This window comes from Hyperolius riggenbachi, chromosome 5 (genome assembly GCF_040937935.1).
Source record: "Hyperolius riggenbachi isolate aHypRig1 chromosome 5, aHypRig1.pri, whole genome shotgun sequence".
NCBI lineage: Eukaryota > Metazoa > Chordata > Amphibia > Anura > Hyperoliidae > Hyperolius > Hyperolius riggenbachi.
Window position 1 is genome coordinate 378,513,592 of NC_090650.1, and position 24,106 is coordinate 378,537,697.

The 24,106-nt window shown below is 43.5% G+C and overlaps 1 protein-coding gene across 2 annotated transcripts in view; it reads right to left on the minus strand.

Annotated features, from left to right (window-relative positions):
• Positions 1-24,106, minus strand: part of WWP1 (WW domain containing E3 ubiquitin protein ligase 1) — a 259,846-nt gene that overhangs the window by 94,903 nt on the left and 140,837 nt on the right. For both annotated transcript variants that reach the window (XM_068237622.1, XM_068237623.1), the window contains exons 3-4: positions 15,361-15,499; positions 11,257-11,381 (exon numbers count right to left, since the gene is read on the minus strand). In XM_068237622.1, the coding sequence (XP_068093723.1) occupies positions 11,257-11,381; positions 15,361-15,499 (264 nt within the window). The remainder of the gene's footprint in view (positions 1-11,256; positions 11,382-15,360; positions 15,500-24,106) is intronic.

Here is a 24,106-nt window from a genome sequence, read left to right on the forward strand (position 1 = left end):
GTCATAACAAGTCCCCTGAGGGTATAAGATGTTTTGCTATTGATTGAGTAAAACCTAATTGGAGGGGTGGAAATACTATCAAAACGTTATCCCAATTAGAGACACGATGGATTTATCAGTTAGATACACTCAGACCAGGGGGTTTAAATGCCCATATTGATCTTAATTGTTTTATTAGAGATGAATAATTGTTTTCATGATCGTTTTTATGAGTAGATTTTATTTCATTGTTTTAATTTGCTGAATATGTTTAATATGTTTTATGAATTATATAGCTCCTGTGATATAGTAAGAATCATCTGTTTTTACTTGATTGTACATATATTGTAACTTTAGGACATACAATTGTCCCTCCCAGCCTCCTGTATTGTCGGTCAATTATGGTGGGAGGAGGATCCATTTAATTATGTACATCTATATAAACCTTGCTCAGTTTGTATAAAGTATCCCCTGATGAAGGCGTGAGGCCGAAATCCGGATCGGGATACATTTTTATATGCAATAAAATCAAGAATCCGTCCTGTAAGTGCATTCATTTGCGCAGCGTTACCAACATCTAGCGCAGTCGGCACAATCAGTTTGTCCCCTCTGTATGCCCTTATCCAGGAAGTAGGCCGACACTTGTTTGGAGAGTGGTGGAACGCAGAGGGTGACGTCACTGCCGGCGGATGTGGAGAGTCAAGGACGGAGTGTCTCCGCGCGAGTTTTGAGCCCAGCTGCGCCATTGAGAGCCTCTCTCTCCCCTCCATATTCCGGGACGGATTGCGGTATAGGAGAAGACGGTACCATCCTCGATTGGGGTATTGCTTCAGCTTAGAGGTACTGTTACGAGGGTTTTTTAAGTCGGACAATCTACTGTGGGTCAAGGGAGGCGCCATCGCCCCTACAGTGGTTCTCCGCATTGGATACCCGGCTGACCTAATATCGTGACTGTTTACATTTTATCACTTTGGCTCAGCATTTTGAGCGCCAGGTGCTCCTACCACATTTCGTATGTTTGTACGCGTTGCGGCCAGCAATAGCGCTAATTACAGTCCGGAATGCAGAAAAGCTACGCGTGGCCAGTCCTGACGGGCCTGTCGGCAAAAACGAAACTAGCTGGCAGCAGGGGGACCCGAGGATTAGTGAGTGGCTGCGAGGGCACAGGACTGCTGCAGGGGGCTGGTAGAAGCCCCAGGTGAGTATAACTAATTTTTTTTTCTGGCTTAAGTGTCTCTAAAAGTGTGCTGCACAGCCATACAACTTAACACCCAAATTAACCTGCTGTCCTTTTCTGCCCACCAACAGAGCTTTCTGTTGGTGGGCTCTGATCGCTGCTGCTGGGTTTTGTTTTTTCCCTTAATTAAATTAAATGTAATTTTATTTTAAATAAAAATGTCTCTTTATTTCTTTTTACCTCCCACTCCCTCCCCCCCCCCCCCCCCGAGAGCCAATCAGGGCAATCCTCTCTCATAGACATGAGCCTATGAGAGGGGTTCGCGTAGTGAGCCATTCCAGGGTACAGCTGGTGACAGGGCTGTCCCCAGTAAAGCGCAGAGGTTGATCGCAGCGCTGTACAATCAAAACAAACAGACTGTTGACAGAGCCCGCGATCCCCACTAATCTCCTCCCCCAGGATCTGACACGTTATGGTGTCCTGGGGGAGCCACTCTGCGGCCGCCGATCGGCAGTCGTAGAGTGGTTAAAAGCATCAGTTTTTCATCTGCGACGCTCCGTTCGCACGCGGTCAATGCATCAAATCCATCAAACCAGAAACACTACTGTAGATCCAACTTGCGGCCCGTCCAGTGGTTTGTGCAGAACGGACCAGTATGAAGAGATTCATAGGTTAACATTAGATCCATTAGCATCAGTTTGGATACATTCTGTTATAATCCGCTAATGGTCCATGTTTAGTGCCAGTGTGGCCCCGGCCTGCGTCATTCACAAATTTCTAGTCTTTCGTTAACTTGGATTTGGACTAACAAATCAATTATTATAGCAATTGTTCTTATTTCTTATTTATATAGTGCTAGCATATTCCGCATTGCCGACAAATGGTGGCTATTACTGGTTCCAAACTATATAGACATTCACTGGACTCCAATGGATTTGTATTGTGGTATTATTGTATTACAGTGGCTGGATGGTGTAATGGTTAAGGCCTCTGCCTCTGACACGGGAGACCAGGGTTCGAATCTCGGCTCTGCCTGTTCAGTAAGCCAGCACCTATTCAGTAGGAGACCTTAGGCAAGTCTCCCTAACACTGCTACTGCCTATAGAGCGCGTCCCAGTGGCTGCAGCTCTGGCGCTTTGAGTCCACCAGGAGAAAAGCGTGATATAAATGTTCTGTTTGTTACTGGCTGCAGAAATCACAGTGCAACCAGTGCTGGGCATCCGGGCCCCACTGCAGCCATGTGGTCCGTTATGGCTAAATCTATGTCCTTGACTAAAGGACAAATGGAGCTAGAGAGACATGGAGGTTGCTATATTTATTTCCTTTTAAGCAATACCAGTTGCCTGGCTGTCCTGCTGATTCTCTGCCTCTAATACTTTTAGCCATAAACCCTGAACAAGCATGCAGCAGATCGGAGGTTTCTGACATAGGTCTCAATTCACGGAGCATTATCAAACGTTTATCAAACACTTTATCAAACGTTTGATAATTTACCTCCTGGGTAAAATCTCATTTTAAATTCACTAAGGTGTTATATATTTATCGAATGTTTTACCGATAAAACGTTCAACAAATATATAACACCTTAGTGAGATTTTACCCATGAGGTAATTTATCAAACGTTTGATAAAGTGTTTGATAAACGTTTGACAATGCTCCGTGAATTATTGTCAGATCTGACAAGATTAGCTGCAGGCTTGTTTCTGGTGTGATTCAGCCACTACTGCAGCCAAATGGATCTGCAGGACTGCCAGGCAACTGGTATTACTTGAAAGGTAATAAATATGGCAGCCTCTATATTCCTCTCACTTCAGTGGTCTTAGAGTTTAAAGTGAACGAGCACCATTTTTAGCACTCGGCATCTAAATAGCACATGAAAAATGCATGCCATCAATACGTTTCATTATTAAAATAAACTTCCATTTTACCTTTTATTTAAAATTCAAAGCAGTTTTATTAGCCTACTTCAACAGGCCTGCCGGGCAGCAGTGACTTCAGGAAGCTAATTTTTTTTATTAGAGCCATTACCAAGCCAGGTCCCTTGATGTTTACTATAAAGGGATTCAACTGTACCCCTATTTGTTCCCTGCAGGGACCCGAATGGACAGCAGCAGATGAGCAGCTTGCAAAACGCACACAACAAGTAGCTTAGTGAGAACAGACACCATCCTTTCTCAAAGGTTAGTATTGAGTCTGTCCTCCTCAGTCACTATCCACTTTATTTGATCAATTACGAAAAAAAATTAGCGAGACCCAGACTTGCGTTCCGTTCACCAGAGCTGATAGAATGGACGGATGTGAACTGATCCTACTGCTTAACATAGGATCCATATTCATCCATTCGGATTCATGTGCCCAGCTGTATTCTAATGAATCTTACAAGACATTCCAAAAACAAGAAGCCTTTATATGTTCTGGAATAGCAGTGACCCTCAGAGACACAGTTTACACCAGGGGTGCCCAATAGGTCGACCGCGATCTACCGGTAGATCGCGACCGCCTGATCGGTAGATCGCGGCCTCTTGGCCGCGTCCCATTGAATTTAGCAGCCAGCAGCTGTATATCGCAGTTTCTGCTGCTGGCCGCTGGAGGAGAGAGCCTGGCCAATCAGGGGAGGGGAGGAGAGAGCCTGGCCAATCAGGGGAGGGGAGGAGAGAGCCTAGCCAATCAGGGGAGGGGAGGCGTGCAGCCAATCAGGAGAGGAGAGGCGCGCAGCCATTCAGGAGAGGAGAGGCGCGCAGCCATTCAGGAGAGGAGAGGCGCGCAGCCATTCAGGAGAGGAGAGGCGCGCAGCCATTCAGGAGAGGAGAGGCGCGCAGCCAATCGGGACTCGGAGAGGCGTGCAGCCAATCGGGTGGAGAGGCGGAAAACTTCAGAGTTCCGACTCCACTCACGCTGCCCACCGGAGCCAGGCCTGATGACCTGGACGCCACCGGCCCTATATCCAGGTAACCTATACTGAAGGGACCTATACCCGGCTAACCTATACTGAAGGGACCTATACCCTGCTAACCTATACTGAAGGGACCTATACCCTGCTACCCTATACTGAAGGGACCTATACCCTGCTAACCTATACTGAAGGGACCTATACCCAGCTAAACTATACTGAAGGGACCTATACCCAGCTAACCTATACTGAAGGGACCTATACCCTGCTAACCTATACTGAAGGGACCTATACCCGGCTAACCTATACTGAAGGGACCTATACCCGGCTAACCTATACTGAAGGGACCTATACCCGGCTAACCTATACTGAAGGGAGGGGGGGGGGGGGGGGGGGGGAAGGTGCTTTTGAAATATCGGTAGATCTCCTGGCCTCGGCGAATTTTTAAAGTAGCTGGCGAGCCGAAAAAATGTGGGCACCCCTGGTTTACACCTTTCTCAACCCTTTTAGCGTTAAGGGACCCCTACAAAGTTTTTCAGGTCTTGGGGAACTCCTGCATAAAATTACGCCACTATTATGAGTTCCGCCTTCTACTTCTATTATACACTTCTTGGTTAACTTGGTTTACTTGTCATAGTTGCATATGCAGCAATCACTATTCCACATTACAAATGCAGCAATCACCCCCACATATGAAATGCAACAATCATGCCACAGTACAGTAATCACCCCACATAAGAACAACAACAATTACCCCACAGTGAGGATTGCCCCATATAAGAACTGCAACAATTACCCCACAGTGCAGCAATCACCCCACATATAACACACATCACACGGAGGAACTCTGCCCATCCTACAATGGCGTGGAGGAACTCTGCTGACCCTAAAATGGCATGGAGGAACTCTGCTAAAGGTATTTGGAAAACTGATATTCATGCAGGCCCATCCGTTCACCTTTATCTGAACACCAATCAATACTTCTCTTAACCTGCGCATAAATTCAATCAAGCGGTCTGTACCATGATCCTTGATCAACCTTCTAAATGTCAATGAATAAGGAGATTGGGATTGAACGTGGAAAGGTCTAAGGGCTCTTTCACATTAGGGCAGATTTTCTGCGTTTCAACGCAAAGGGTAAAGTTTGCGTTACCCAAGGTGAAATGAAAGTCCATAGACTTTCATTTTAGCTTTCACATATAACGCAGCCTTTTTGTGCGTTGCGTTGCACTGCACCCAGGCGCAGTTTTTCGGCCGACGCTAGCTTTATGCGTTCGTTACAATGTTAGTCAATGTAAAACGCACACTATGCACGTTTTTAATCCGTTAACACAGGCAATCAGTCCCAGAATGCAACAGAGGAACAATGTAGAAAGTTGAAAGCTAAGAAAAAAAAATTACCTGCGTTTTTCTATGTGCTGTAACGCATTGAAAACGGATTAAAAACGCACACTCACTGCAACGCATTTTAAAACGCATTAAACCGCATACAACAAAACGTATGCTTTGAGCGTTCTCCAACGCAAGCTCTGATGTGAAAGAGCCCTAATTGGTCAGGCTGAAGAATTATTAGGAAATCTCAAAAATATATTACACTTTTGTAGGCATCTACACTGTATTCAACCAAATGTTGAAGCATGTGTATGTACACTTATCTTCACCTTGCTTTTCTCCTGTTTTAAAGTGATCTCTACAGTTGTGACTGTACATTGACTTTGATGTGTGGTACTGAAAGGGATTGATTCTTCATAAACAGGCAATTTCTTGTATTGAACAAATCCATCAAACTGCAAATCGATTGAAGCTAAGCTAACTAATGCATAGCTAGCTTTAACAAAGAACACATCTAATGCCAAATCACCAGCCCTGGAGAGACGTGCCAAGACAAATAGAGGTAAATAGGATATCTGCCTTGTGCACCATTCACAGAGAAGCTCCAGGCAAAATGAAACCAGCCTTGTGTATGAAAATAATGCTGTACCTTGTTCTGCAAAAACCGTCGAGAAAAATCAATAAGGCCTGTTTTGGGACAACTGTTCCTGTGCCTGTCTGCTCTCCCTGACACCCACCTCTTCCCACTGGATGGACACTATACACCATGCACTATGTACCATCTCTTGATAAAGCGAGGTGACGCTCGCGGAACTAGTGGGATCTTGTCCTCTGAGGGGATTCCTTGTTCCCTGCTGTGCTGCTGAGATTGACTTCACCTTTTCTGGGCTAAGTATCTCCTTTTTTTTGCACTACTCCACTTTATGCTCTTTTTCCTATGGGCTGCTCCTTTGCCTTAATTTTTTACTAGGCATCTTATCACTAGTAATACTGTATATCTGGATAGCAATTGTGCACTTTATTTCATAATTTTATATATGCAATATTTATTCATGTGGAATTTTTTTTTTATTATTATTATTTTTTTTTTTATTGCACAGGTATTTATTAGTCCTGCATCATTCTAGGTTGTATACTGAATCCGGGTTCCCCCCTGTTGGGCTCAATATTGAGCCTACTGTGGGGTTTTATATCTGACAGCAGCATTGTGTCATTATACAATATATTGCATTTAGAGTGATTGTTTCATATGCAGCAGGGATCATGTTGGAATATTTGCTTGGTTTTTAAATGGTTTTATTCTTTATTGAATCATCAGTACTGTGATTATTAATATACCCAATGTTGAATAAAGATTTTTGTTATACTTTTTCACATTTTGCTGTGGGAGGTGCTATTTTTTACGGGCTTTCTTCCTCTACCATAAAAATGTACCATCTCTTTGTGATTAATACTGCATCTGAGCAATAAAAGCAGTGGATGAGATACTGCCTGGCCTGTGTTTCTTGTGGTCATACAACTGTTATTAACCTCCTTAGCTGTATGCCCGACACTGTGTCGGGCATACCGCTCTGTGGCCCCAGGAGTCCCCCATAAATAAATAATTGTCCCTAATGGCTGTAAATCATCTAGCTAGCACTAGGCTAGCTAGTGCAAGTGTCGTGCCCCCCCCCGATCACCGCCGATCCCCCTGTTTATACGTTTCCCCCCCCCTGGATCCAGCGGTCGCGCAGCCTCCTGGCACAGCTCCGGTCTCTCTATGGAGAGGATCAGGTTTGCGCATGACGTCGGCAACGTCATGACATAATCTGTGATCCTCCCCATAGTGAAGACCGGAGCTGTCCGGGAGGCTGCGCCGATCACTGGATCCAGGCTGGGTAATGTATATATCGGGGGAGTGGTGGCGATCGGGGGGAAGGGGCGGGGGGGGGGGCAGAGACTTCTTCTAGCTAGCCTAGTGCTAGATAGATGATTTACAGTCATTAGGGACAATTATTTTAAAATCGGGCACAAAGTAAAAAAAACCTCCTTAGCGGCGTAACGCTCAGTCAGGAGGTTAACTTTGGTTAATAAAACCTAGACAACAGAATTACAAACTGACGCAAGGCATCAGTATTAAGCCTGATTCACACTAGGGACGTTGCTGTACACTTTTCACAGCGCATTGTGCTTTGCCAGGTACAGTTTTTTCCATAGATTCTAATGTACCACATTCACATCTATGCGCAGCGTTACAATCCATTTGAGAAACGTGGTGTTGCATGCATTTCTGTGTGTTGCTCGGTGAAGCACACAGCAGTGTGAATGAATGAGTGCACTTTTTTAGCACTTAGAAGCGCATTATTGGAGATGCATTTTTTACCCCAAATTCCTTTCTCTAGGGAGTAAGCAGGGAGTAAAAAACATTTTCAAACGAAAACAAATCTTTATTGACAACTGCTACAATAAATAAGCATTTATGAAAAAAAAAACGCATTCAGGCACATTTAAGCGCATGTAAAACGCATGGATCTGCTTCAAAAAGGCGATCTGCAACGCACTGAAACGCACCATGAAATGGGAATCAATGCATGCGGTTTTTATCAAGCACTTAAATACGTTTCTGAACGCACCCAATGTGAAAGAGGCCTAAAAACTCAGAAGTTAAAGCCTTTTAGATTTTAAAACCCCTCCCTCCCATAATATGTATATACAGACATCTGCAAGTTTTGTGGGTTTTTTTTTTTTGTTTTTTTTCAAAGGATTTCAAAGCAACTGACTCAGAGAAAGTTTGGTCCTACACCCACTAAGTGAGTTTCCTGAATTATTTTGTGCAACTACCATTTCCTGCGATATCGCGCAACATTGTTTAATAAAAGTTTGTTAAATAATGTTAATTGACAGCCGACTGCACGTGATAATCGTTCGCTTTGAACAACTCATTATGACACCAATCGTGGATGGACATTACGATTGCCACTAACCCCTGTACTAATTACTGCAATCGTTCAACATCACATTCGTGCCCGTTGTTTGTTCCAACTGTATGCGATTGTGACATGCCTGGCCAGGCCACGCATGCATGACGAAGTGCGACTCGGCCAGGCTTTCTGGCACTACTGCAGGTGACAGGAGCTACCCGAGGAGACGGCGAGGGACAGGAGACCTCAAGGGAGCTTAACCTCCTGAGCGTTACGCTGCTCAGGAGGTTTTGTTGCCTCAGAGTCTCCCAGGTGAAATCCACTAGATTTAATGCCTGCCAAATCTGTTAGCTAGCACTCGGCTAGCTAGTATAGGTGGCTGGCACCCATCCCCCCCCCGATCTCTCCGTTTATACATTACCCAGCCTGGCTCCAGCAATCAGCGCAGCCTCCCTGCACAGCTCCGGTCTCTCTATGGGGAGGATCGTACATGACATCATGACTTCATGTGCAGTCCCCATCCTCTCCACAGAGAAGACTGGAGCTGTGCAGGGAGGCTGCGCCTATCGCTGGAACCAGGCAGGGTAATGTATAAGCGGAGAGGTCGGGGGGGGGGGGGAGGTTGGTGGTCGCGGGGTGCTGGCCACCTTTACTAGCTAGCACATTCGGCAGGAATTGCATCTAATCGATTTCTCCGGGGGGACTCCTAAGTCTGCCAAAACCTCTGTAGCGGCATGCCAGACACAGTGTCAGGCATACCGCTCAGGAGGTTAAGGCAGCCCCAGGTTAGTATGAGATCTGAGACACTTCTCAGCTCAGGTTTTCTTTAAAGCCAATGTAAACCGTGCCTTAGACTAATTTACACTATCTTTTTAAATTATAATATAGAGTTTACTTCATTAGGGTTTGTTTAAAAAAAAAAAAAAAAAAAAAAGAAACAGATATATATGTTCACTTTTCTTAGTTCTGCTTAAACAAAACCTTTTTTTATGATTCGCCCCCATCACAACACTCCTCGTGAGAACAATGAGAATACAATTAAGAGCTCTTTATTGTGTGGCATTTTCCTCTATAGTTTCTGTAATACCAGCTTATATCATTTCTACCCGCTACTGGCTAATTTCTGTCATTTTCTATCATAAAAATAGATTTACCTTAAGAGAAGCAAGCGTAGGGGAAATGATAAAGCAGAAGTGAAATAGAATAGTGTATAAAGATCTTCATATGTGATGCAGCACAGTCCCTCCCACCTCCAGAACCACACGCAGCTTACAGCAAAAGCCCAGAAAAAAAAACGTTAAAGTGAACCTCCAGACTAAAAATCTACTCAGCAGCACTGACAAGGCTTGGTGTTTCTTTAACAGTTTCACAGCATCAGAAGTTTTTCTTACCCAAGCATCATTTTTAGTTGCACAGAAGCTAAGCTTCGCCCATCAAAGAAATCTGCCCCGGCATTTTTCCCCTGATGCTGTGCAAAGCATGATGGGATTTCTGATGATGTTCTCGTTGCCAGGCAGCTGAGAGGGGTGGTAAGGACACAGGACAGTTGGAACTGTGTCTCATGCTTCCGGTCACCTCCTTTCAATCAAAAAAATGGCTGCCCCATGAAATCACAAACATTTGCCTGTTCTTTTAAAACAGGGTGGGTAAGAGATTACGGTACCTATCTATTTTAATTAACATAACTAATGTAACTTTAATGACAGTGTGTTTGTTTAGGCTGAAGTTCCTCTTTAATGCCCTTTACCCCAGCTGTGATCCGAATCGAAAATTGGATCAGCCAGTTGCGGACCACAATGGCACTGCGATAATATGTAAATCGCGGTCCTGTTTTTTTCCACTACTGCGACTCATTTTTTACTGAATTGCAATCGCCAGCCTGCTGCGTTTGCTCTCCTATACAAAGTAAAGAAGCGTAGGAAAATCCCATAGAAATTGCGCTGCTGTGCAATTTTCCCTGCGATTTGGCAATTTAAACTCAAGCTTTTTTTTTCCTCCAGGCAGAAATCGCGAGCGCACCACAATCTCGCCATACATCCAACAGATCGCATCCATAAAGTGTTGGTGGAGCAGCTGCAGCGGGTTGGGGAGTTTCTCTGGACGGCATTCGAGATGTACAAAGGAGAGGTATGGTGGATGGATTTGTGCGCCTGGCAGAGCAGTTTACATTTACTTCTGAGGGAGACAGAGAGCCAGTGACTGATCAGTATTTCCTCTGTCTGTGAGTACCAAAAACAGGGGCTGTAATTTGGCTGGATATCTGCAGAAATGTCATTTGTGACAGCTGCTAATTAGATTGTTTCTCTTCCAATCAAATGCAGGAGTAATTCATTGTCAGCTCCTCAGCAGAGGAGTCAGCGGTTCCAGACAACTGCCATGCAAGAAACATCTGTGTGATATGCTTAAAGGACCACTATTGCTAAAAATGTAAAAATTGAAATACGTTAACACATACAAATAAGAAGTAAGTTTCTTCCAGAGTAAAATGAGCCATAAATCACTTTTCTCCTATGTTGCTGTCACTTTCAGTAGATGGTAGAAATTTGACAGAACCGACAGGTTTTGTACTAGCCCATCTCCTTAAGGGGGATTCTCAGAGTTTTATTTATTTTCTAATGCCCTTAGTGAATGGCAGTTGCTCCGTCCAACTGCTAAAAAAAGTGTGTAGCGAGTAGGGAGGCTGGCCAGTATATTTATATAAATCTATTTCATGGAGTGTCTTTATAAAGAATAAAGGCCAGGCTGTGAATCCCCCTTGAAGAGATCTGTCACAAGTGGGAGAAATGCAATTTATGGCTTTTTATTAATCTGGAAGAAACGGACTTCTTATTGGTATGTGTTAGCATGTATTTTAATTTTACAATTTTTAGTGAAAGTGGTACTTTAACTGCCTCCGTCACCCCTGGCTCCGTCCCCCGTGTTCCGCAGCCAATCGCTTCTGTGCTGCAATATCAAAAAGCCCAAAGACATTAACTTACATTTTCTATTGTGTGTTTCCAAGGCTTGTTTCAGGTCTACGATGGTTTTGCCAAGTAAAGCATCAGCTTTCAGCGTATGGTGGCTCCATACCTTAAATTCAAGTGTCGTTTGTGGAGTTACGTTCCTACAAGACAAAAAGGGTTTACAGGTCTATAAAACAGAATGCTAATACATTACAATATAAACTGCAGGCAAACTGCTGGCCAAATCATCATCATCATCTCCTCCTGGGCCGGTTTCTCATACAGCCACTATTGTATATACAGAATGGAAAATGTAGTGCAGTTGGAATCTACCATGAAGTCGATTGTGATCTACCCAATGGGCACCCCTGCCCTAACATATGGACGGTTCCACAGGTTTCCCCACCTCTGCCCCCTCCCCTGACACAGAAGGCAAAAAGATTATATTCCCGATCTAAATTCTATGGTATTCCGAAAAACATCTCCACCTCCCAAATGACTGCTCCTGTTTCTAGAATCTGCAGTGTCAAAGGACTTATCACAGGTACAACAGATAAGAATCAATCAAAAATTGTACCTGTGAAGAGGCAACAGTTTGCAGTTCATTGCTCTATTCTGATACTTTCTAAATGAGCAAAGGCAGAAAGTTGATGGCAGGCAGGAGGAATAAGGAACCTCATATCCATTTGAGAAAACAATTTTAAGATACAGTATAATGAAAATACTTTTTGTTAATAGGCTATTTAACCTGGAAACATTCAAAGCAATACTATTTCTTTGGGTTACACTTAAAAAGGCAATTTATATATAGTTTGTATTACTTGTCTTCTTTAATCTCCTGCACAGCAGCCCTCAGAGAGGGAGAGGGTGTTTCCTTAAAGAGGAAACCATGGTGATGACTCATAAGTGTGCTGCTGCTCTACACAGTCCAATCAGTGAGTTCTTGACAGGTCTACATTTGCTGAAGAACAGTGGAGCAAAATAAGGTCCAGTTTTGACCACTGAGCGGTCTGGCAGCTCTGCATTACAGCACTGGCTGGCCAGAAGGACAAATCATTAGAAGGGATATATTATATATTTACCACCCTTTCAAGTAAGCTGTGTTCATAGCCGCCTGCCTATTCCTCTGCTTTCTATAATTGGGGAAATATACCAAAGAACAACACACACATTTCCTGCATAGCAACAAGCTGGCTAATCTTCATTCACCTCCTCTCAATGCACAGCAGTGCCATGGCAATACTGAAAACAAACTTCATAATCCACCTTCAAACAAAAATATTAACTATACTGTGCCCAAAGATATCCTGAGTCAGGACCATCTGCTCATGCCACAAATGGATGCATTGTGCTTTCAGATTATAGACCATCTGAAAAGCTATTAACACTCTACTATCACTACAATGCATGATGCATTACATGATAACATCCACTTTAGATTCGATTTCAGTGGAGATCTGACCCTACAAGGTTTCACACTGCCTGATAAAGTGCAAAGCCCCACATTCCCTGCTTCGGACCTGAACTCCGAACTTCATCTCTGCTCTAAAAGATGAGCAACAGCATAATAACCTTTAAAGAAAAACATTTCTTTGTTACAGCCCACAGAACTCCCGCAGTAAATCTGCAGTGTGTCTCATACCTGCTTTAATGGAAGCAAACAAAGAGTTAACAACATGTGTTTAAAAAATAGCGGAGGCTTACGAGAGTCCTGTGCTGGCACAGCTGAGAGATCAAATTACAACTGTGATTACTTTCAGCTGAGGGGGAATTAGACTCTTCACTCTAAACACAAACAGGGTGGATTATTCTGTGTTTTCCTTGTGTGCTGTGCAAGAGTTCAGGTCCACTTTAATCTAGGTCTTGTACTGCTCCTCATCCCACTTTCTGCAGTACTGCACACTACATCACTACTGACTAATAATGATGCTCTGATACATAAAACCTCAAGCTGCAAGGGGATGGGATAAAGGCAATCTATTAACACATCTTTTTTGTTTCTGTTTAGTCTCAGGCAGAGATGAGAGGGGCCAGAGCCTTTGTTAGCTTCCCTATGCCTTTTAATAAACTGTGTCAAAATTAGTAAGAATTCCTTTTCCTACACCAGTACAGCAGAGTCCCAGTTATCCACAACTCAAGTATACTGTAGGTCTCAACCAACCAGAACAAATCTTTGGCAGTACTCACAGTGGAGAAAGCCAACTTCTTAGGCTTTTTGAAGGCTCTGTTGTGCTTAAAGGATACCCGAGGTGACATGTGACATGAGATAGACATGGGTATGTACAGTGCCTAGCACACAAATAACTATGCTGTGTTCCTTTTTTTTCTCTCTGCATGAAAGAGTTAAATATCAGGTATGTAAGTGGCTGACTCAGTCCTGACTCAGACACGAAGTGACTACAGTGTGACCCTCACTGATGAGACATTCCAACTATAAAACACTTTCCTAGCAGAAAATGGCTTCTCAGAGCAGGAAAGAGATAAAAAGGGTCAATAGTTCATCGCTTTTAGCTCTGGCATACTTCAACTAATGTGTCATTGAGTAAAAACAATACAACAGTTAAAATTTAAAAAGTAGATTTAAACAAAATAAAACTGTGGAATATCTTAAAAAGTAATTTTTAGGAGAAGGAAGATAGATACAATTGTTTATTTCATTAGTTTATTATCGCCTTGGGTGTCCTTTAAAAATACTGGATTCCATGGCCCTCACAAGGTTAATAATACTTTCAATTACTGTATTTTAACACTTAATACACAGTTCATGGAATGTATACAGAGTTGGGGATTGAACTGTATTAACTAGGCCTATTTTTAACATTTAGTCTCAAGCAACCAGAAAGTACATCAGCCAATCCCGTGGGTGCCGATGTAATAAATGATGAAGGAGTTTGATTCGGTGCAAGAGGACTTGGTTATTTGGAAACAGAAAATGATAGTGGAGGGACAGAGGTGACACTGAAGCTGAAATAGATGGCTAAACGTATGGATTAGGATGAGGCATCAATAATAAAAGTCTAGCACACAGGTCTAAAACTCCAGCATTCAAGGCCCATAGCCATACCCGTGTTTAGGATGGACTGAGAAATGGAGAAATGTGTTCTACTTTATGAACCACACCTTTCCTGATTGAGCTCCATCAATGAATTTGAGCCATGCCAAAACTGTGTGATTACTTTGGCCTTAGAGGACAGGAGTTTGACATTCCTGGTCTAGTTGATAGGGTAAGGGGGCTTTATTTCTTAGGGTTACATGGTTAAGGTTACGTATCTGAAATATAAACTTTTGTTAGCAGGAAGGTTTAGGTTAGGAGGCAAGTAGGCATCCAAGTGTTATTTTTATAAATTGTTGATTTGGCTAGTTAGGTTGCAACTAACCATTTTCTTCCTTTTAGGAATAGCTAGCTTCAAGGTCTCTCTAACTCATCAAACTAGAGAGTGGTGGCAGCAAAATACCAGATTCCATCGCAAAATCCTTCACTTTATTTTTCCAACTGTACATACAATCGAGATTGTATCATATATGGGCACATCAAACAATCTTATGCTGGGTACACAAGTTACAATTTTCCATACGATAGATGCATCAGATTGATGAATTCCCTCATGTCCGATATTACTCCCGATCGATTCTGCGCTCGATTTCTCATAGAAGTGAATGGAAAAAAGATAAGAAAAACGAGTGAAGATAAGAGAATCGAGCGCAGAATCAAGAGGAAAAAACGATTGGTAGGAAAATCGAGCGGAAAATCTTAACGTGTGTACCCAGCCTCAAACATTTACCTTGCTCACAGTGGATTCGCCTCCAGAAGCCTCTAAGCAGTGTTCCCCAACCCTGTCCACAAGGCCCACCAACTGTGCAGGTTTTGTGGAAATCCAGAGAGGTAGGTTATCAGCTCTGCTGAGATGCTAATTACCTCACGTGTGGATGTTTGTGGTTTCCTGAAAAACATGTACTCTTGGTGGGCCTTGAGGACAGGGTTGGGGAGCTCTGAGACTTTTATATGGCAACTGTGGCATAGTAATACGGGATTGGCGGGTGTTTGTCACAAGTACTTGTTGTATGACCGGTAGATATGACTGGTGTATATCCTGGACTGGGGAAGCCAGAGACTTCTGTAATAACAGAGGAAGGACGTACACAGTTAGCTGTTCTTCCCATTTCGGATTACTCGAGCTGCTTGCTTTCGCAGTCTTCTTCGTCTCTCCATCCACAGCCAACTCCGTATACACAGTTGTCCCGAACCAGTTCTTCTTCCTCTTCAGTTTGGCACAGGACACTGAATGGGAAAACAGAAAGAAATCTCATACAATATCCCAGCACTGTACAATAACATTGCAAGTCTAATCCATGGATAAGCCACATTTCAAACAGTCTTAGTTTAAAAGCGGACCTGAACTCTTGCACAGGGGAGATGGAAAACACAGAGAAATCCACCCTTTGTGTGTTTATAGAAAACAGCCTGTCTAATTCTCCCTTCAACAAGCCAGTGTAATTTGATCTCCCAGCTGTCTGTCGAGTTGTGAGCTAAAATATAAACACATGAGTTAAACCCTTGCTGTGCTCCCAGGTAGTAACCACACTGCAGCATCTCAGAGAAGCTCTATAAGCTGTAACAAGGAAATGTTTTTCTTTAAAAGGGAACCAGAGAGGAATGGAGGGTGAAAAAAGGAAAAGCTCTTATACATACCTGGGGCTTCCTCCAGCCCCATACGCACGGATCGCTCCCACGCCGCCATCCTCCGCTTCCTCTATCACCGTTACCGGGTCCCGTCACTTCCGGTGGACGCGGACAATTTTCCGCATCACAGGGGCTCCCAGCATACCCTTACGCATGCGGCTGCGCAGTAGGCAGCCACACGCGTAAGTGTATGGAGGGAGCCCCTGTGATGCGGAGAATTGGCCGTGTCCACCAGCCGACTGGCGGTAATGACGGGACCCGGTACCGGCGGATCCAGGCAGCAGAGGACGGCGGGTTGGGAGTGATCCGTGCGTATGGGGCTGGAGGAAGCCCCAGGTATGTATAAAAGCTTTACTTTTCTCCTCTCTGGTTCTCTTTAAAGGTTATTATGCAGTTGCTTATGTTTTAGAGCAGAGTGAAAGTTCTGAGTTCAGGTCCACTTTAAGATTAATTTTCTGGTAATAATTCATCATAACTCAGGAAGTAAATGAAAAAATAATGCAAGTTAAAACTGTAGCGATGGTGCTCCACATCCCTGTGCTATATTTAAGCAGAGCCGCCGTGCGACTGAGCGAGCCGGTATCTGCATATTTATGAGGATAATCATATATAGAAGCATCTGAAATCCATTCTTGACATTACTACACCTCTCTGAAGTGCAAATGGCCAGGCGGGAGAAAGCAGGAGATGTGCTCCTGGTACTCCAAAGCCAAATCATTTCACAGCAATGCTGGAGGTGAGGACACTGAATACTTCCAGAGCCACTGTCATTTATACTGCCATTCATCTCTGCCCAGCAAACTGAATCCTCACAGCTGCCAGTATCTTCTGAATGCACCTGAGCCTTAGAAATGACACATAAAGGAGGTCCCTGATCGGAGCAAAGCTTTCACTATCTGATCCCAACAATGTCTCGGCCCACACATTAAAAGGAAAACTGAAGTGAGAAGAATATGGAGGCTGCCATATTTATTTCCTCTTAAACTATACCAGTTGCCTGGCAGCTCTGCTGGCCAATTTGGCTGCAGTAGTGTCTGAATCACACCAGAAACAAGCATGCTGATAATTTTGTCCGATCTGACAATGTCAGGCTGGGAACGCACTAGGCTTTGCATGAAAGGATGCATTTTTGCTGCATATGTGTTTGAGTTGCGTTTTAGGTACGTTTGTGTTTTGCGCTTGCGTTTTAATGCGTTCGCGTTTCGCACATATGAATTGCAAATGTGTTCATATGAATCGCAAATGTGTTTTTGTGCATTTTGTATGCATTTTTTTGGTACTTTTCAGTTAGCCGGGCGCATCCACTAGGTGGCGATAAAACTCCACCAGAATTACATCTTTCCCTTCTATCCATGGTGGCCTGGAGGGGGAATAGTAATCAACGCCACCTAGTGGATGCACCCGGAAAAGTACCCATTTTTTATATGTGCTTTATGCTCATCACTAGGAAGTCAACAAGAAGTGGAAATGCATCATCAAACTTGTCACAAAAAAAAAAGAAAAAAGAGAAGCATAAAAAAAGACAGAACGCAGAACAAACGTGTTTTTTCATGCGGCCCATTGACTTACAGTTGTGTTCAAAATTATTCAACCCCAAATGCTGTGAAGGGTTTTAGGGAATTTAGTGTACATTTGTAATTGTGTTCAGAATTAAATCTTACAAGGACTTTTTAAAGAACCAAATGCAACTAAAATGACATCAATTGTTTTTGTAATAGTTTTTTGTGTGATTTCTTCATTGACGCAATTATTCAACCCTTTAAAGACTACCACTCTAAAGGCCACATACACACATCAGACCATACTCTTTGGAAAATGAAAGATCACAGACCAATTTTACCCCCTTCCATGTAGTATGAGAGCCATACTCTACACAGTCTATTCTATGGAGCTGCACTACCCATCAGAAAATAAATCTTTGCAGGATGCTGCGCACAAAGATGCTGTACACATGCAAAAGATCAGTATCTGCAAAAGATTAGTTCCTGCAAAAGATCCGTTCCTGCAAAAGATCCGTTCCTGCAAAATGCATTCATAGTCTATGATATCTGCAGATCATCATACACACCTTGTTTAACTGACATTCATCTGCAGATCAGACAATCATCTGCAGATCTGAAAATCCATCCTGGTGGATCTGATCTGCAGATGAATGTCTGTTAAACAAGGTGTGTATGAGGATCTGCAGATCTCATAGACTATGAATGCAATTTGCAGGAACGGATCTTTTGCTGGAACGGATCTTTTGCAGATACTGATCTTTTGAATGTGTACAGCATCTTTGTGTGCAGCATCTTGCAAAGATTTTATCTGATGGGGAGTTCAGCTCCATAGAATAGACTGTGTAGAGTATGGCTCTCATACTACATGAAAGGGGGTAAAATTGGTCTGTGATCTTTCATTTTCCAAAGACTATGGTCTGATGTGTGTATGCAGCCTTAAAGGGGAACTGAAGAGAGAGGTATATGGAGGCTGTCATGTTTATTTCCTTTTAGACAATACCAGTTGCCTGGCAGCCTTGCTGATCCTCTGCCTCTAATACTATTAGCCATAGCCCCTGAACAAGCATGCAGCAGATCAGGTGTTTCAGTGGTTCAGACTTATAAGTCTGATCTGACAAGACTAGCTGCATGCTTGTTTCTGGTTTTAATCAGATACTACTGCAGAGAAATAGACCAGCAGGGCTGCCAGGCAACTGGTATTGATTAAAAGGAAATAAACAGGACAGCCTCCATATACCTCTCTCTTCAGTTCCCCTTTAAGAACAGAGGTTCATTCAAGTGTTTTCGATCAGGTATTGAAAACACCTGTGGATGTTAAAGAGCAGCAATCAAGCATAATAAGCACCAATTAGGCAGCTTTAAAATGACTGCGATACTCCGCTCCTTCTAGACATTTACTGGTGTGTTAACAAACATGGTGAAAACAACAACAAAGTACTAATTATTACTAAAGTAATAATATTAGGAATGCCCAGTCCCCCAGTCCCCATCATGCAGGGTGCAGACTCACAGGCTGCCTTTTGTTTAACTAGCAACCGCCACCTATTTCACTCTCTCTCAACTTTTCCAGTTTATGGGGGACTGTGCATTCCTAATATTATTGTTACCTCCTTTATGGAGATCATGTATTAGGCCTGGTGCACACCAAAAACCGCCCGCAGATCCGCAAAATGCTAGCAGATTTTGAAACGCTTTTTCTTTTTCTGTAGCGTTTCAGCTAGCATTTTGCGGTTTTGGGAAGCGTTTTTGGTGTAGTAGATTTCATGTATTGTTACAGTAAAGCTGTTACTTAACAGCTACTGTAACAAAAACCGCCTGGCAAACCGCTCTGAAGTGCCGTTTTTCAGAGCGGTTTGCGTTTTTCCTATACTTAACATTGAGGCAGAAACGCATCCGCAATCCAAAATCTGCAGCAGCCCGGGAGTATGCGTATCTGCAAAACCCAAGCGTATCCGCAGCCGCAAGCGGATCGCAAACCGCAGCCAAACCGCTCTGGTGTGCACTAGGCCTTATTGTACATTTCAGGGCCATTACAATTGTGCATTTGTTTTTATGATTTTAATGTTTATATGTATTTAATAAAGGCAGATTTATACATTTGTATATATTGATGTGGTGAGCTATATTCAGGGCCATTCCCTGTTCTTTGTTGTTGTTTACTGCTTCTTAGTGGCCTTTCTGCACACAAGTGATTTATTATTTGGCATTTTCCAGCCTTGTGTACTTTTTGATGGTGCTTGTTCCTTGTGTTGTGGTGTTCAAATTACAAACATGGTGAAGTCAAGAGAATGGTCCAGGAAGACAGGAGAAGAGGTGATTTCTCTTCACAGGAAGGGCAATGACTATAAGAAGATTGCAAAGATGTTAAACATACCAAGAGACACTATAGGAAGCATCATTCGCAAATTCAAGGCAAAGGGCACTGTTGAAATGCTACCTGGTTGTGGCAGAAAGAAGATGCTGACTTTGACTGTTGTGCTCTACCTGAAGCGTAAAGTGGAGAAAAGTCCCCATGTGACTGCTGAGGAACTGAAAAAAGATTTGTCAGATGCCAGTACTGAAGTTTCAGCTCAGACAATAAGGCGCACACTGCGTAATAAAGGCCTCCATGCCAGAACTCCCAGGCACACCCCCATTGTTGTCTCCAAAGAATAAGAAGAGTCGACTGTAGTATGCCAAAAGTCATGTGGACAAACCACTAAAGTTTTGGGATAGTGTTCTGTGGACTGATGAAACAAAATTAGAACTGTTTGGGCCCATGGATCAACACTATGTTTGGAGGAGGAAGAACAAGGCCTATGAAGAAAAGAAAACCTTGCCTACTGTGAAGCATGGCGGGGAGTCAATCATGCTTTGGGGCTGTTTTGCTTTTGCAGGTACAGGGAATCTTCAGCGTGGGCAAGGTACCATGGATTCTCTTCAGTACAAGGAGATATTGGATGAAAATGTGATGTAATCAGTCACAAACCTGAGGCTTGGGAGACATTGGACCTTTCAACAGGACAATGATCCCAAGCATACCTCAAAGTCCACTAGAGCATGGTTGCAGATTAAGGGCTGCAACATTTTGGAGTGGCCATCGCAGTCACCAGACTTACATCCGATTAAGAACCTCTGGTGGGACTTAAAGAAAGCAGTTGCAGCGCGCAAGCCTAAGAATATGACTGAACTGGAGGCTTTTGCCCATGAAGAATGGGTTAAGATACCCGTAGATCCCTGCAAGACACTTGTGTCAAGCTATGCTTCAGGTTTAAAAGGTTTTATAACTGGAAAAGGATGTTGTACTAAGTACTAAGAATGAATGTCACTTGGGGGTTGAATAAAACTGATAATGATGTGAGCACAGAAAAGACATTTGTGGTTATTTCATTATAAATGTTATGTTATATTTGTCTGACTTACAAGTGTCTCTTTGATTTAATTGTAAACAAGATGACTGAAATGATCAAAATCAATGTCAAACTGGCCAAAACACTCAATTTCAGTGGGGGCTGAATAATTTTGAACACAACTGTACATTATGCATGTTAACACTAATGTTTCTGCCTAGTGCGTTCCTACCCTTAATATGAAGCTCTGGGCTCCAAGAGAGATCCTCCTTAACATAGTCAATGAGATGATAATTCTGGTGTGTATGCGAGTTTCATGCAGCTTGGGACTCGGCCAATCCAAAGCACTTTCTGCTGGATCTCATTGGCTCAATGCCAAGCTGCAGCAAATCTGCGTGGAAGCCATAATTTTAGTATCTAATTGATCATCTGTATCCCTACATAATCCTGATCCTCCTCTCATTAGGTGCCCTGAAGTGAGAGGAGTATATGTTGGTGCGTTATAAATACAATAAATAAATATGGAGGATTATGGACGCCAGAGTTCCATGCTTGTGACCATATTTTAAAGACAGTTGTACTGACCTGAAGAAGCGGACTGAGACCCATGAAACGAGTTGTCCTTTTAATCGTGCTGAATAAATAAAAATAATACTTTTTTTTTCTTTTTTACATTAACCCTGTGGTTTGGGTTCTTCCATCTGCAGTGGTAAAGACACCTCCCTCCACCTTACTATTAGTTTTTGTTTTATCACATTACCTACCCTTGGGCGCCTCCACCCCCCAGTACTAAAGCTCAGCATGAAAGCCAGGCAACTGGCATGGTTTATAAGGGAATAAAGATAGCAGCCTCCTAATCTAGGACTGGTCCATCTCCTCATGGGGGATTCTCAGGGTATTCTTTGTTTCCAAAATAATTACTGGCTCTGTCAGATTTTAACTGGTTACTTTTTCCGCTGGAGTGGTCCTTTAATTCAGCCAAATGACTGCTATAGGCGCCCATGATAAAAGCAGTAATCCGCAGCAAAGAAGGTAAATTTGAGCACACGGAGGCACCCGATAAAGTCGCGGGCGCAGAGGCATGCTGATCTACATGGATCGCTTGCTATGCAATGCATAAATTTGCATATTGGCATGCCTACAGACGTCAAAATTTACCTTCTTTGACGCAATCTGCTGCTTAGCAATGGGGGAGAAGGGGAGTTAAGTTAACTGTGGGGAAGGAGGGGGGGAATTAGTATTAGGCAGGAGGGTTAAGTGTTAGGCACCACCTGAGGGTGTGGGTGGGTTAAGGGTTAAGCATAGGTAGCAGGGCTGTGGAGTCGGAGTCGTGGAGTCGGAGTCGTGGAGTCGTGCAATTTTGGGTGCCTGGAGTCGGAGTCGGGAAAAAATGCTCCGACTCCTAATGAATTTGTAACTGTAATTAAAATAGAAAATATGATAAAATGTTATATTTCTCAGATAATAGCCATTAAAAATAATGTATATATACAGTAATAGCTGTGCTTAGTCCACAAAAATGAAATAAACGAATCAAAATTAGTTACTTGTGCTGCTTCAATAAAGCAGTCCCCGTATTTTTAAGGTCAGATATACATATCTGATTGTGACTGTATATATGATGTGTACACAGGAATCTCTTATATATACTAAATAACATCTATGCTGTAAGAATAAAGCCTGATGTGTAGCTGTGTCACTAATAGAGATGGTCAACGAGATGGAAATAATTCTGCATTGATGCTGATTTATGCAAATGTATGCACTCCCTTTGCTGATGAAATCAAATAATTTGATATGTTATTAAAATTTGGTTTGGTGACTACAAATTAAAGGGTAACTGAGACGGATGAAAAGTAAAGTTTTATACATACCTGGGGCTTCCTCCAGCCCCCTTCAGGCTAATCAGTCCCTCACTGTCCTCCACCACCCGGATCTTCTGCTATGAGTCCTGGTAATTCAGCCAGTCAGCGCTGTCCGGCCGCATGTCGCTCCCACAGCCAGGAACATTCTGCACCTGCGCAATAGTGCTGCACAGGTGTAGTATGCTCCTGGCGGCGGAGTGTGTGCATGCGCACTACGCCTGACTGGCTCAAGTACCTGGACTCATAGCAGAAGATCCAGGTGGTGGAGGAGGACAACGAGGGACTGATTATTCTGAAGGCGGCTGGAGGAAGCCCCAGGTATGTATAAAACTTTAATTTCATCTGTTTCAGGTTTACTTTGTTACACATTAGTACTATACTCTACATATGCACTCCCCACAGAGCTGCAGGGAATCCACTGAGAATGCTGTGCACAGCGAACACAGAGGTGTTGTCTGTTTACAATCTCCTCATTCCCCTGCAGAGTACCTGCACATCATTCTTACATGTACCCACACTTACATTGCCTAGGGCCGGATAGATGTTCTTTGTTCCGGTTTGCACCTTTTACAAGTACTCTTACCAAGGACTAGTTTTAATCTAAAGGGAATAAATATAGTAGTCTACATATCCTTCTCACTTCAGTTGTCTTGTAAAATTCCTAAGCGTTGGCAGTTAAGAGACGAATTTCATGTTACATACTTTTAATCAACAAAATTGTAATATGCAAATTAGAGGAGTCGTGGAGTCGGAGTCTGAGTCGGTGGAATCCTAAACTGAGGAGTCGGAGTCGGTGGATTTTTGGACCGACTCCACAGCCCTGATAGGTAGAGGGAGGTCTTAGAGTTAGGCATCGGTAGAGGGAGGTCTTGGGGTTAGGCATCGGTAGAGGGAGGTCTTGGGGTTAGACGGCGGTAGAGGGAGGTCTTAGGGTAACACATTGGTAGAGGGAGGTCTTAGGGTTACGTGTCGGTAGAGGGAGGTCATGGGGTTACGTGTCGGTAGAGGGAGGTCTTGGGGTTACGTGTCGGTAGAGGGAGGTCTTGGGGTTACGTGTCGGTAGAGGGAGGTCTTGGGGTTACGTGTCGGTAGAGGGAGGTCTTGGGGTTACGTGTCGGTAGAGGGAGGTCTTGGGGTTACGTGTCGGTAGAGGGAGGTCTTGGGGTTACGTGTCGGTAGAGGGAGGTCTTGGGGTTACGTGTCGGTAGAGGGAGGTCTTGGGGTTACGTGTCGGTAGAGGGAGGTCTTGGGGTTACGTGTCGGTAGAGGGAGGTCTTGGGGTTACGTGTCGGTAGAGGGAGGTCTTGGGGTTACGTGTCGGTAGAGGGAGGTCTTGGGGTTACGTGTCGGTAGAGGGAGGTCTTGGGGTTACGTGTCGGTAGAGGGAGGTCTTGGGGTTACGTGTCGGTAGAGGGAGGTCTTGGGGTTAGGCATCGGTAAAGGGAGGGTTCTGTGTGAGAGTAGGGTTAGGTTAAGACACAGTAAAATATCAGTAAAGTTTACCAATAT